Below are 13527 nucleotides of genomic sequence, written 5' to 3'. Positions count from 1 at the left end.
TTTTTATACTGTCTTTTGAAGAGAAATTCCATTTCTGTCCTCATACTTTTTTTATACCTGTATAATCACACTCCAGTAATCCTGGAGTATCCCCACTGAAAAATCCCCCAGGTAGATCAACGTGGCTTACAAGAACATCCAGGTTAATCTGTTTTACTGACTGTTTTAAAGAGGAATCATTAAGAAAGAAACGCATTTTTTGAAATTCAGAAATGTATAACTGAATGATTAATCCCTGGATTATTTTTTCCTCATCAAGTGTGCCCAGTGAAGCAAACAAATTCCAGGCTGAAGTCAAAGTGAGGTGTGTCCTTCCTAGAACATACCTGAACGAGCTCTTCTTACACCATGAGCACAGGAGAAAAGGGAGGCAAGGTCAAGCACCCCTCACTTTCCTGCAATAAACTCCAGAGCAACAAATGCTGGACACAAACTCCACGTTTTACCCTGGAAAATTACTGCTGTGAGAAGGCAGAACTCAAATCTTCATTATAATTTACAGGTTTCGAGAAGAAATTTGCTGTCATTTTAAGGATTACTGAATAAGGCAGGGCTGTCCATTTGGAATAAAAAAAAAACCAAACAAACTAGAGACACAGAAACAGGATGCAACAAGGCTTTCCTTGCTGTGCTTTGAAGAAAACAGCTATTCAGTTTTTCTCTCAGGCAGAAGGGGGTTTTTGGCTTTGGAGACAACACAGAGATGCTTGAGCACATGACGGGGAGCAGACAGACTGCTGGTGTGATGGAACAAACAACTGTCCTGCTGATGCTCCAGGAACAGAAATACTTGCTAGGACAGCACTTATCACATCCATTTAGTCTAATGTTTGTCTGGATAAAGCTATTTTTTTTAATAAATTGCCTGTTTCAATCTAAATAAACTTGGCATTCACTTAAAACAGGCATTTCCTTGCTTGAAACTATGAATTATTGCTGAGGTCCCTGCTTGAATACAAGTCAAGAGGTTCCAAAGGCTCTCCCAGATGGGAAAATATTGATCTCATGAATTTCAGCACCTCAGGCTTCCCCACCAGGTGTGGCCACCAGTAAAACCACCAGAATGTTCTAAGCTCCAATTTCATTACTTGCAGTAGCAGGCAATAAAGTTCTGAGATTTTCAGGACCAATTCCCTAACTGTAAAGTGAATTAATAAAGATATGAACCCAGCAAATGCACTGTCAGAATCACTATTCAGAGTGTAACTACCAGCATCTCCAGTTAGTTTTATGGCAAGAACAGAACTATAATAAGTGAGTGTCAGGCATCAGGAAAGAATTGATTTTTTTCATTCTGGTTCTTTGCTCGAAGGACTGAACATTAATAAATTTAAAATGCAGATAGGTAAACAGAAGGTGTATTTTTGTCACCTAAATTGGTGGTGTAACTGACTCAGAGTGTTTCCAGGAGGCAGGACTTGGGAAGTTCCAGTTTCCAACTCCAACTACAGTAAGAACACTCCCCTGAATGGTACCTGGGACTGTCACCTGGCCCCTCCCCAGGTAAAAGCATCACAGCAAGCTCTAAAGCACAGAGAAACGGGTGGAAAAGTAAATCATTACACGGGAAGTTTTACAGACTGAATGAAACCAGCACATCCAGAATACAGAAGAGGGAATACTTTAGACAGTTCATCACCAGGCACCACAAAAATGTTCAGGAACTTTGGCAGCTAAAATAGCAACATGCTACTGTGCAACTGTCTGCCTCCAGAAAGAGCACTGGGAGTCACTTCATCTTGTATAAAACTTTTATTCAGAGACTAAGATTCCTATTAAAATTCATCCCCATTACCTGCTGCAGTCTTGGGGCTGTGTTTTTCACCGTCAAGGCACCATGGCTTTGCCAGGGATCCATCAAAGCAGGAAATCATCAAATCAGCTCAGGGCTCCAGGGTGCCAAGCACTACTCTGAAGCAATAGGTTATCATTTCATTTATTGCTGGCTGTTTGGGAGCCAAGCACACACTAAACTGCACCAGGGATGGGATCCAGCTCTCCCAGGGTGATCCTTGGGATGAAGCCATGGGGAGGTCAGAACTGCTTCCTCCATTTGGTAAGGGAACAAGAGGAATCCCACAGAACACCGCCAGTAAACACCTCCCTGCTCTGCTGGCAGAAGGACAAACACCCTGCACAGCCAGCAGACAACACCTCTGCACCCACTGACGCGTCCTCACAATTATTGTGAGATCTCTCTCTTCCTGACTAAATGGAAAGCTCAAAAAAATACACACTCTGGGCAAGTTTTTGGGAAAGCTGGTTGTTTCTTCCTCTCTTCCAAGGGCAGCAGGAGGTACCAGGTGCCCTAGAAGAGGAATTCTCTCCACCCACATTTGATCAGGGAGGATCTTTCCTATTAACACCCATTGTTTCTTCCTTTCTGTGCTCAAGGAAGTGTTCTGACAGTGCAGCATCCCCCCGTGGCACTTCTGTGACCTCCCAGGTTGGAAAAGAATGCAGAAAGAACCAAACACAGCCCACCTTCCCCAAACAGTGACCCCTGATGGGTGTGGAGAACCTCACCCCTGTCCCTGTCCATCTGAGACCCTGAGGAAACCCACACCCAGCCCTTCTGCTGCCACCTCGTGCAATGAGAAAGACTTGTGGGAATGTGGGAGCTTTTCAGACCCAGGGACACCTCACCCAGGCAAGCTCACCTGGGAGCTTTAAATTCTCACCTCCTCCAGTCCCTCAACTTTTGCCAGTGGCCAAAAGTGGATGCTTGGGTAAAAGAACCCTGTGTGGACACAAAAAGCCCAAATAAATGCCCAGCAGCACCTCGAGTCACTGCTGCTCTGAACACCCTGTGCTCTGCTCCCCAGACATGCACACGGTCCTGTGCACCAAGCCCTGGACAGACAAGGTGTGTCACCAACACCATCCCATCACCAGGGCACTTTCTGAGCCCATCACACTGCTCCTTTAAGGGCTGGCTGTTGATTGGTGTCAGATTTTCTTTTTAAACATGCAACCACTGATTTATATCCACGAGACGTGTGCACGTCACACAGAGCTGGGCACTGCAGGGACAGAGCAGTGACTCTGGGGACAAGGAGCAAACCTGTGCCTCCCACTGCAGGAGGGGCAGGGAGGAGCCACAGACTGTGCAGCGAGAGCACTCAGCACCCAGAGATGCACAGAAGGCAAGGGCAGATCCTCAGCTCCTGGCTTTGGGGACAGCCACCTCAGCACTGAGCAAAGCACTCCTGCAGGAGATGGATGAACGTTTCAGAACACACTCGCTCTCCTGGAAGCAGTAACAGGAAGAGAAATGCTGCTTGTAGGCTGCTAGCACATAATGGCATAACAAAACCAGAAAATAAGTCCTTAATTAATACTAGTACTCCAAATCCCTGGGAGCTTTTTTTTTTAATTCATGTTAGTGCTAAGTTAATCATACACTCAACCCTAAAGGCTACAGTAAAGCTGTTACTCAACTCTAAAGTCTGCTTCAGAGAGAGAAGAAAAAACGCGGCAGGGGAAAAAGGAAAAAAAATCTGAGAGCCTTTACCAGTAATTTGTCAAATATCTGTTCAAAGGCATTACTATCAGCGCTGCAAGCTGAACAATTAGCATGAGTGAAAGCATCAAGAAGTACTTTCACTTTCAGATCTCCTGTCGCATGAGGATACAAAGCTTGGGGGTTGTTTTCCAGAACAGTGACATTAATGCTTTCCCCAAGCCCACACAACTGTCACTTTGGAGAAGAAAGTAGGCAGCTCACTACATAATTTCCATGAACAACCTCAATCAGGGAGCTGAAATTAAGTGTTAGGAACATGAAGACATTCTGTGGTTTTGAGAAGACAGACTACTATGTTGTGTGACTCTGCCAAACCTGGGCAGCAAGACAAATTCTTATTAAACTTTTCCTTTAGCAAAGAGCAGTTCACAGAATAACATGGAGGATAAATGTAATTCCAGAAGTCCTCCAGCTTAGAGCACAGGTGTCTGTCTGGGTTAACTCCAGTGCAGCCGCATAAAACTTGCATCAACACAAAAAAATCCCAAATTCCCTACAAATGCAATGAGTCTGCTTTGGAAAAATACACTGGTTTTCAACCCTTGTTGATTTTCAATCCTTGCAATGCATTAAAAAATTTCCCTTGTGCTCAGGTGGGATTTGTAGGTGAATTTATTATCTGAATATCACAGACTGGCTCCTTAAAGTTCATCTTGTCCCACCCCTGCCATGGCAGGGACAACTTCCACTGTCCCAGGGTGCTCCAAGCCCCTATGTCCAACCTGGGATGGGGCAGCCAGAGCTGCTCTGGGCACCTGGGCCAGGCCTGCCCACCCTCACAGTAAAGAACTTTTCCCTAACACACCATCCACTTCCACATCCCAGTGAAGTGACACTGCATGGCATAGAGTGAGGTTTAACACTGCCAGAAAAAAAACAGGCAGACATTTGATTAAAATCTATTTCTCAGTAAAAGACATGCAAAACAAGACCATTAGAAAAGCATTGCTCTGTCCAAAAGAATATTCTTCTACCCCTAATTTAATGTAGATTCTCATTTTTCTAAGGCTGAAAGGCATGAGTTTTAAAGAAGAAAACAGACCATACAACTTCAAACATCCTGTTGAGTCTCCAACCAACCGGACAGCTGAACTTTCCAAACTCCCTCTAGGCTGGGAATCGTTGCTTTAGCCTCCTCCTCTTTCTCTCCAGCTCACCACCATCCCAATAAACATCCCATTTCCCCCCCTGAGCCAAACCCCACGACACAGACGGGCAGAGCAGAGCAGGCAGAGCAGCCAGGGCTGCCAGCAGGGGCACAGAGGCTCCAGACTGGTGCCCTGGGGACCCCTTCCCCCGGGGCTTTTGCAGCTGTTCCCATCTCCTGGGGTAGCAGCCCCTCATCCCCTCATCAGGAGCTGCCAGCTCAGGCACCCCTTTGGCATTTCAGCTCTCCAAGCAATGCCACAGAGAGGGAGTTTGGGGTTTTTCTGAGTTAAGAGCCTTCCTCAGGACTTACTGTACCATTGCATTCAGAATTTGCCCTAAATCAACTCTGTAATCTCAAGTTAAGAAATTCTACAGCCATACTTCCAGAAATCCAAGCTCTCCATCTCCATTTCATGCCTGTGTACCACGGATTTTTCCCAGCCAACACTACACATTGTCAGGATAAAGGAGCCACAGGGCAACCAAAACTTCCTTATGGACAGAAAAATGAACTTATTGATTGGATATTTAAAGCACAACGCAGAGGATACACAGAATTATCAATTCTGATTATCAGCTGACACATATCTTTACCTAAGGCCTGCATTTCCATGGTTTTATGTCTCTGAATTAGGAGTTAAACATAATGACAAAACCAAAGGATGAACACATGCAGTAGTTACAGTAACAGTATCTTCCCAGCTCTCCCATGTGGCAGCTACACAGCCTTTGAGGGCCACTACAATAATAAAAAAGATGAAGTTACAGGATCAGCTTTCAAGGCCCCTGAATTAGGCCAGGATTAGAATTGAGACTCCTCTGTGCAAGGGCTGAGCCCAGAGCAGGACAAACTCCATCCAGAGCCACAGAGACCACACCAGGGACCAGGAAAAGAAACTGCCAGAAAACAGACCAAAAACCCCACAGCTGGGATTCTGAGAAAGCCAGGGATGGAAGGCTTGCCTGGATTTCAAAGGGATGGATTGCATAACACTGAACATGTGTCAGCACGGCCATTTAGCAAAAGAAATTAGTAACTTTTACTTAATATATTAATCAATGTACCAATACACACAAAAATATTCGTATATCTATATCCAAAGAGAACATCTTTTTTTCCCAAAAGAATGTGTTCTGCAATCTGCTGACTCATCTTCCCACCACACTGAAAAAAAAAGTTCTGGAAAAGCACAGAACAATGCTGAGTTCTACAAAACCCTGCAAGAAAGGGGGAAGAGCTGCCAGGAACTTTCAAGGGTTTGTTATAAAAACCCACAAGGAGGTTTTTAAGAAGATTCTTGTTCATCCAAAGAATCCCACACTGTTGGAATATCTCCATCCTGGTGCTCAGGATGCAAAGGAAAATAATCTGCTTTTTTTTGTATCCGCTGCTACGGACTCCACTTGATGGATGAGGCTGGATCCAGGTGGAAATCCCATCCTGAGGTGTCAGCAGGGAGGAGTTCTGCTGGAATCCACCTTCCTCCTGCCCAGACAGGGCTCAGGATGACAAAGGATCCTCCACAGATGTTTGCCAAGAGATGCTGAGCACTGAATGAGCCTTCCCCAGCTGTCCCCTTGCACTTCTGTTCGAAAGTGTAACCATGATTTTGTCTGAGTAATACTGAGCACGTAACAAAGCAGGAATCATCCGAGTACTCATTTCTAGGGACAAAAGTGACTAGAAAAAGAAATAGACTGCTTCCTCAAAAAAATTAAAAATTAAAAATTAAGAAGTCCTCAGAAGAGAGAACACAATTACCCAAAAAAATTCATTTTGCCAGCTAACATTTCTTCCTCCAAGAGACATTCTTGTGTTTTGGCAGTGGAATTTGCTCACTTTCCACAGCCCAGGCAACCCCCAGGGCAATGGTGGGAGAACAAATGCAGCTGTAAAAAAGGTAACAGAGGCAAAAAGGGGGAGGAGCTTTTTTACTGGAAAATTTAGACCTCAGTAATCGAAAGGGAACAAACTACCTAAAGGTGAGATGGAAAGGTTTATCAGACCTCATAGAAAATTCCTTCCTCAGCTCGTTTCAGAATGTTTCTCCTGTTTACAGCAAAATACATTTAAAAAATCCACTCAAAAAACTGGCTGGTGGATTTCCTGCCTCACGTAAATTCCCCACAATTTTCATGTTTGGGTTTTTTTTACTTTAGTGCTAACTCAAAACCTCTTTTCCCAGGTTAACAACAGCAACACCGTTGTTATACTAATAAATAATTCAGCTACATGCTGCCTTTACCCAGACCCTCTCAATCCCTTTTTCTTGCTGTGAGCTAGCACTGGAAGGTCTGGCAGGAGATTTGTTCTTGAGACAGAGACCTGCGATTACTCCATTAGAATCTGTGCTAGTCAGGAATTGCTGTAATTTCTGAATTCCAGCATCTCCCTGTGCTCTGTCACTCACCCAGCCAAGGCAGGAGGGGATGGTCTCATTCTGCCCCAAGGCTCTCATTCCCAAGTAACCCATTTCCAAATTAAAGCCCATTTCCAGTGGGATTGTTTCCCTGACCCTGTGGCTACCCCAGTGCTGGTGGGCAGAGCTCTGAGAACTCCTCAGGGCTCCCCTGGTGGGCTCTGAGCTCTCAGCCAGGAGGGGAGAGACTGCAGAAGGAGCAGGATCTTGCACAAGCTGTGTTGTGAAATCACACCTCTGCAGCCTCCCTGTAAGGACAAGAAAAGCAGCTGGATCCAGAGCACAGCTGCACTTCCCTCACCACTTATCCTCCTCACATTTCCTCAGCAATGTTTATTTTTACCCCCAGTTTTTAACTCCCCTAAACCAATTGAAGCTTTTTAAGCTTCATACAAACTAAAGAATTCCTCCATTACCATCATTATGCTTAAATATGACTGTCAGAATATAACAAGACCGTATTAAATGTCTTAAAATCCTTCCTACATCCAAAATTGTCAACAAAAAGCTGCCTTCAGCCAGCAAGAGCTGCCCAGGTCAGTGTGCCCCTCAATTCATTAATTTCTGGTGTACACTTAGTCAGAATTTTTTTCAGCACAAGTCCGTGAGGTGCTGCAGGCTCTGACTTTTCATTATTTTATTATAACAGATCACATGTTCTGTTAGTGTTCTTAAATAACATTAAAATGGTATTTCTAATTCAGTGAAGGACAATGCCAGGCTCAAGCACATTAAAAGAGAAAGCTGTGCATGAGGATATTTTAATTTAAAATGCACTCTCTCATTTCACATTTGGAAGTTTGATTAATCCTTCATTAGTAGGGGATTAAAAAAAAAAAAAGGTTTCTCTCCTTTTTTTTTCTTTTTTAATATTTAAAAGCTTGCAGTAATTCTACATGTATATTGCATGCAACGGCAATCCAACCAGATCAGTCATAAAATTCCAGGGTCTAATCTTCCAGAACACTGCACACAGGCAAAAAAGCTCCCCTGATGTCCAAGGAATTCCAAAGGGGAAAAAAACCCCAAATAAAAAAATCCCCCCAGAAAGCAAGGCAGAAATGACCCTTCCAGCATGAAAGTGAATAACTCTGTGAAAATCTTCCTTTCCTTTTATCTAATCTCACATCCAAGAAACTGATAAAAAACCTATTCCATGGGGGACAAATCCTCTTGGAACAGGATCCACTGGGAAAGAGCCCACAGTGGGAACTTAAAGCCCAAAAGCCCAAACCCAAAGCCCTAAAGCCCCATTTCTCTGATGGGACACAGCCTGCCCCTCTGCTCCTAAAAACCCAAACCGAAGCTCTCTCGAGAAAGACACTGAAAACCACCACAACTGCAGGAAGCACAACAAGTGAGCAACTGTTTACTTCGCAAATTGTAATATATATTGAAGTGCAAACCATTTCTGCACAATCCCCAAACTTTTCTTTGCCAAGCAAGCACAGGGAGTTGCAGCAGCCATTCAGGGACCTCCTTAAACGCAATTTAACCAGAATAAACAGCAGCAATAAGAAAAGGCTGATTAATTAATACTCAAACTATGACTGGAATTTGCAGTCACCCATTTTTACAAAATTACTCTCTGGCTTGAACAGTTCTAAGGCACAGATTTGCTATAATTAAGGCTTTAAAAAGAGAAAACCCTGAAAAACCACATTGTGCCTGGTGACTTGGTTCTACTCACAGTTTGCTTTGGATTTTCTTCCTTTTTTAAAAAGAAATACAGTTCCTAAGGTGAAAGAGACCTATGGACAGCATCTTAAACCCCTCTCAAGGGCCCATTTCTTTTCAGCACATCAGAGAAGATGCAAATTCTGTTGTCTACTTTTTTTTTGCTCACATTTTTATCTAATTAAACACAAACCTCCTACTGTAGCTTGTGATATTTCACATCTGAGATTTGCAGAGGTCACAGCTCAGGCTTGATTTGGGAGACACCAGTTGTTGCTAAAACACATGCAGAGTTATATTTTGAAAAAAAAAATACTCTTCAATCCCATCGTGTCAAAGCTCATAAAATACATAAAAGTCAGTGCACTCAATTTTTAAGAAGAATTGTGTTCATTTTTGTATTTAATCAAATCCCAGGCACTTTTGGAAGGTTTATATTTTAACACCAGAGCTGGGAAAGCTGTTTGGATTTCTTGAGACAAGGTAAAAAGTCAGGTTTCAGAGCAGTTAGTTTGACCCTTCTCTCTGACTTTTTTTTATTTCGAAGATGCAATTAAAGAACGTCATTAAGCACCTTTCTTCTCATATGAACACAAAACTTATACAGAAAGTGGCATTATCTCAAAACCTGCTTTTTTTTTTCCTACTTCACGTTCTGAGGCTGGGTTGGCTTTAGAGAAACAAAAATTGGTTGAAAACTGTCAGAGAGTGAAAGCAACAGAGAGTTAGAAGTTTGAAAGGAACATAAATCCATAAATTGAAGATTTGTTATTGTTTCTTTTGGCTATTAAGACCCTAAACATTCAGCCAGAACAGTTTTCCTTCAATTAATTTTCATTCAGGTTTGCTCGGTCGGGTTTTTTTCCTTTCCCTGCAGAAGCTTTGCACAATTATATCTGTGCAGCTCCAAGGAATGAAATTAAATCTGCAGCTGGCCAGTGTCATCTTGGTTTCAGCCTGAGGAGCTGAGGCAGCTCAGAGCAGCAGAAAGGTTCAGCCCTCGCCGTGCAACCGTGGCTCCGCGGGAAGTGTCAAAAGCAGAAGTGAAGCTCGGGGCACAGGAAAACCTTTCATGAAGTTGTCTCTATTGTCCAACCGGGCAGAGCCAGGGATTGGGAAGGCCCTCGAGAAAAATTATTGGTACGGGATGTTGTGGTTAAGTAATAGCTACAAGTAACAAAATCTGCTGTCAGAGGGAAAGATTGTAAAATTTTCATTTAAATATTTGGGATAGAGGTATTTAAACTGTAAGAGCGCTAACTCCCCTTTATACTACCTTGCCAGGCGAAAGAGGGATAAAAAAAGAGAAAAAGAAAGGAAAAAAGAAGAAAGAGCCAGGCACGTGAGACCCAGGCCTCCTGCATACTCCTAAAGCCCCACACCACGTGCTATAATAAGCTTTCCCTTGCTCCAGTCAATGAGCTCCCATCACCAAATAAGGATGAAGACAGAGGACAGGACACAAATGCAAAGCAGGACATCCTGAATCATCCAGCCCCTTCTTTCATTTCCTCCCTTTCCCCTTCCTTTCTGCCAGGAAGTCACGGTGTCAGAAGCGCTCATTCCTAAAAGCATTAATGAGTTACAGAACCTTCCCCCCGTGACAGAGAGAGTCTCGGAATTCCTGCACACAGCTCCCCAGGCCCTGCACATCCGTCTGGGCCGGCGCCAGGATCCCCTTTGGGCCTGAAGAACTTCCTTCCCTCGGGATGCTCGGGTCCTCGGTGCACTCACAGACAGGAATTCATCGCCTCGCTCGGAATCTGCCTTTTTGCCTTGCCAAGTCCTCGAGCTCCTTCGGAGCTTTGCCGCGTCTGAGGAGCAGGGAGGCGTTTGGAGAGGGACAGGTTTGTGTATGTAACCAGTAACCAGAGCCTCACATAGCCAAAATTCCATGAGTGCAGGCTCGGGGCTTTAGGAAGTGTTAATATGGCAGCGCAGGGATGCACGGCATGCACAACAGCCTCACAAACACCTGACTGAGGAATTCAGGCAGTGACCAAAGGGGGAAAAAACCCAGGGCAGGCTCGGGGAGGAAAACAAACAACCTTACAGATTAAGGAAATGAAAAACAAAACTGTTTTCAACTCAATTCCAAAACCATTTTTAAATTCTGATGCAACTGTTCTTTGCTATTTGAAATCTTTCCCAATGAGGGCTTAAAATTAGCAGGATGAGGGGATATTTCCACCATTAATTAATCCTGGCTGTATATAGGACAACTGGTTGCTGAATTTACTTTCACTAAGCTACTTCTTTTAAAAATACTGGACACCTCTAAGCCTGGCAAAAGCTGGGTATAAGGTCCTGTGTGTGACACAGATCACAAGTCTGGGGACACACACACAAACCCCAGCCAAATCAACACACGGAGCAGAAAATGAAGCAAGGCAGTTCATCAGTGCAGAAAAGACCCAGCACTCCCAGGAGTCTCCAAAGGCTTCCAACAAGTAAATGAGTACCATACATGTAAAAGCAATTTAAAATTAATGACACCTCTTGTGGGAAGAGATATGATATTGAGTATATTGGGAGCAAGGTGATTTACATCAGGTACCACAAGCAGCAAGTGATTGGTGTATCAGATTCATTCTGTAGAACAAGACTAAAATGCACAGAGATCCCTGAAGACTAAATCAACATATTCCCAACTGCCTTGAGAAAATCGACTGGAAAGTGCTACCCAAGCAAGTATAAAAAACACAGTATTTTTCCCCCTGTCAATCCAGAACAAAACCTCTGTAATATTTAGATCATAATGCTTAGATACAATCAGTAACTCCTGCCAAAGAACAGTTTTTAAACAGCTCATCGCTCAGTTAATCATCAAAAGAGTTTGCTAGAAATGTCACAGCTGGAGCTGCTAGATGCTGAATTTTTTATTTTTCGGGAGGTGTTTGCTTGGTTTCAGGGTTACATTTCTTTTGCGGTTGATTTGGTTTTGGTTGTTTGATTTTTTTTTAGATGTTTGGGTGGTTAAAGGAGATCTGAGCCTGTGTGAAAACGTGGCACTGATGAACACAGAGCACTTTAAAGCCCAAGACTCGCACATGTCACTGCAAGGCTGCCTCACATCCTCTGTGTCACCGCGGTACAGCAGCACATCGCAGCGAGAGGACCGAACTGACCATACAGGGGCAGGAATCTGCTCCTCCAAGACACACCTTTGTTTCAAGGCTCACCGAAGGGCTAGCCCGACACCACTGTCTAAAAATCAAGGTGTGAACATTGACCCGTGAACCTCAAATGAAAACCTGCTGTAACATTTCATCATTTGGCGGTGCCGGTGCTGTGTGTGCCTGACCGAGGCCACCCACATCCGTGAGAAACGTGCAACACCAGGAGGCTTCACCAGCACCACCATGTAACCATCCAATATTCAGTATTTTTTCCCCCAGAAGCGTCCCCGTGATTAGCTCATTTACACATTTACAGTGTCATGTTTGTGTTGCCCACAGAGGAGCTCCGAAGCTGTTCCTCCACACACACTCCTGCCGTAGCCAGCACAACATGTCAATTAGTGACAAACAGATCTGCTCAAACTAACGATTGTTTGGGTTAAAGCCGAGGACGAGGCTAAACAAAACAAAACACCTTTTCCACAAATCTGCGGGTTCCAGTACAAATTCTCCCACACACAACGTTTATGAAATATGCCATCGCAAACGTGTAATTTGGCATTACTAGGTAATTATATAAGCTAAGAACCCAGCAGACACCATTACGGACTAGGAGGAAGGACTTACACAAGTTTCCCCCTATTTTTTCACCAGGTTTTTTTCCCCTCGCCTATGTGACAGAAGTTTGTTTATCGCCGAAGGCAGCACACCCTCACTCCGCGGAGGGCACGGCGAGCATCCCCCGCCCTGGGGTACCGGGGAGTCCCGCCCGCGGTGCCCGCGGCAGCCGGGCCGGGGCGTGCGGGGCAGGGCGGGCTCGGGAGCACCGCACCCCGCGGACAGCGCCCGGCCCGGGCCGGCCCGCACCCCGCCCCGCCAGCACTCACTCCGCAGAGCTGGTCCCGTTCACGGCGGATCCATCCGGAGCGGGGTTCAGCTGGATCGGCCCGGGCTTCTTCTTCGGCATCTTCGCCCGCACACGGCGCGCAGGGGAGCGGACGGAGCGGCCGCGGCCCCACTTCGGACAGGTCCGAGGGACTTCCTGCGGCGAGGCAAACCGGGCGGGGAGCTGCCCTTGGCGGCGGTGCCCCCGCGGGCTGCGGGCAGGTGGCCGTGCGGCTGCCGGACCCCGCTCCGAGCGCTCCGAGCTCCGGCGGGCACTGCCCGGGATCGGGATGTGCCCGGCCGGGACCGCGCCGGCGCGCGCCGCCCGCACCCGCCGCGCGCAGGCGCGGGGAGCGCGCGCACGCGCACGGCGGGGAGCGAGGCCGCGGGAAGCGCTGCCCTCAGAGCGCTGCTGCCCTCAGAGCGCTGCTGCCCTCAGCCTGCCCCGAGCCTGCCCTGCCCCAGCGTCGGCGGCCACAGCGGCAATAATCCTGCCCGGGCAGCGTGGGCAGGCCTGGCACAGGCTGCTCACAGGAGCTGGGGCTGCCCCATCCCTTGGAAGTGTCCGAGGCCAGGCTGGACAGGGCTTAGGGCGCCCTGGGACAGTGGAAGGTGTCTCTGCCCATGGCAGGGAGTGGCACTGGATGGGCTTTAAGGTCCCTTCCAACCCAACTAGTCTATGGTGACTTAAACAGAGCCTTGCTTTAACATCGACTTGCTTCCACAAATCAATAAAGGACTGATTTTTTTT

The 13527-nt window shown here is 45.9% G+C and overlaps 1 protein-coding gene across 1 annotated transcript in view; it reads right to left on the bottom strand.

Annotated features, from left to right (window-relative positions):
* MAP2K1 (mitogen-activated protein kinase kinase 1) overlaps nucleotides 1-13115 on the bottom strand; it is a 33855-nt gene extending 20740 nt beyond the window's left edge. The window contains exon 1 of the mRNA XM_038146818.1: nucleotides 12779-13115. Within this exon, the coding sequence (XP_038002746.1) occupies nucleotides 12779-12858 (80 nt within the window). The 5' untranslated portion in view covers nucleotides 12859-13115. The remainder of the gene's footprint in view (nucleotides 1-12778) is intronic.
* Between the last annotated feature and the right edge of the window lie 412 nt (nucleotides 13116-13527).

This window comes from Motacilla alba, chromosome 10, assembly GCF_015832195.1.
Source record: "Motacilla alba alba isolate MOTALB_02 chromosome 10, Motacilla_alba_V1.0_pri, whole genome shotgun sequence".
Taxonomy (NCBI): Eukaryota; Metazoa; Chordata; class Aves; order Passeriformes; family Motacillidae; genus Motacilla; species Motacilla alba.
The sequence above is the reverse complement of the archived record's forward strand: the minus strand, read 5'-3'. Positions and strand labels throughout refer to the sequence as shown.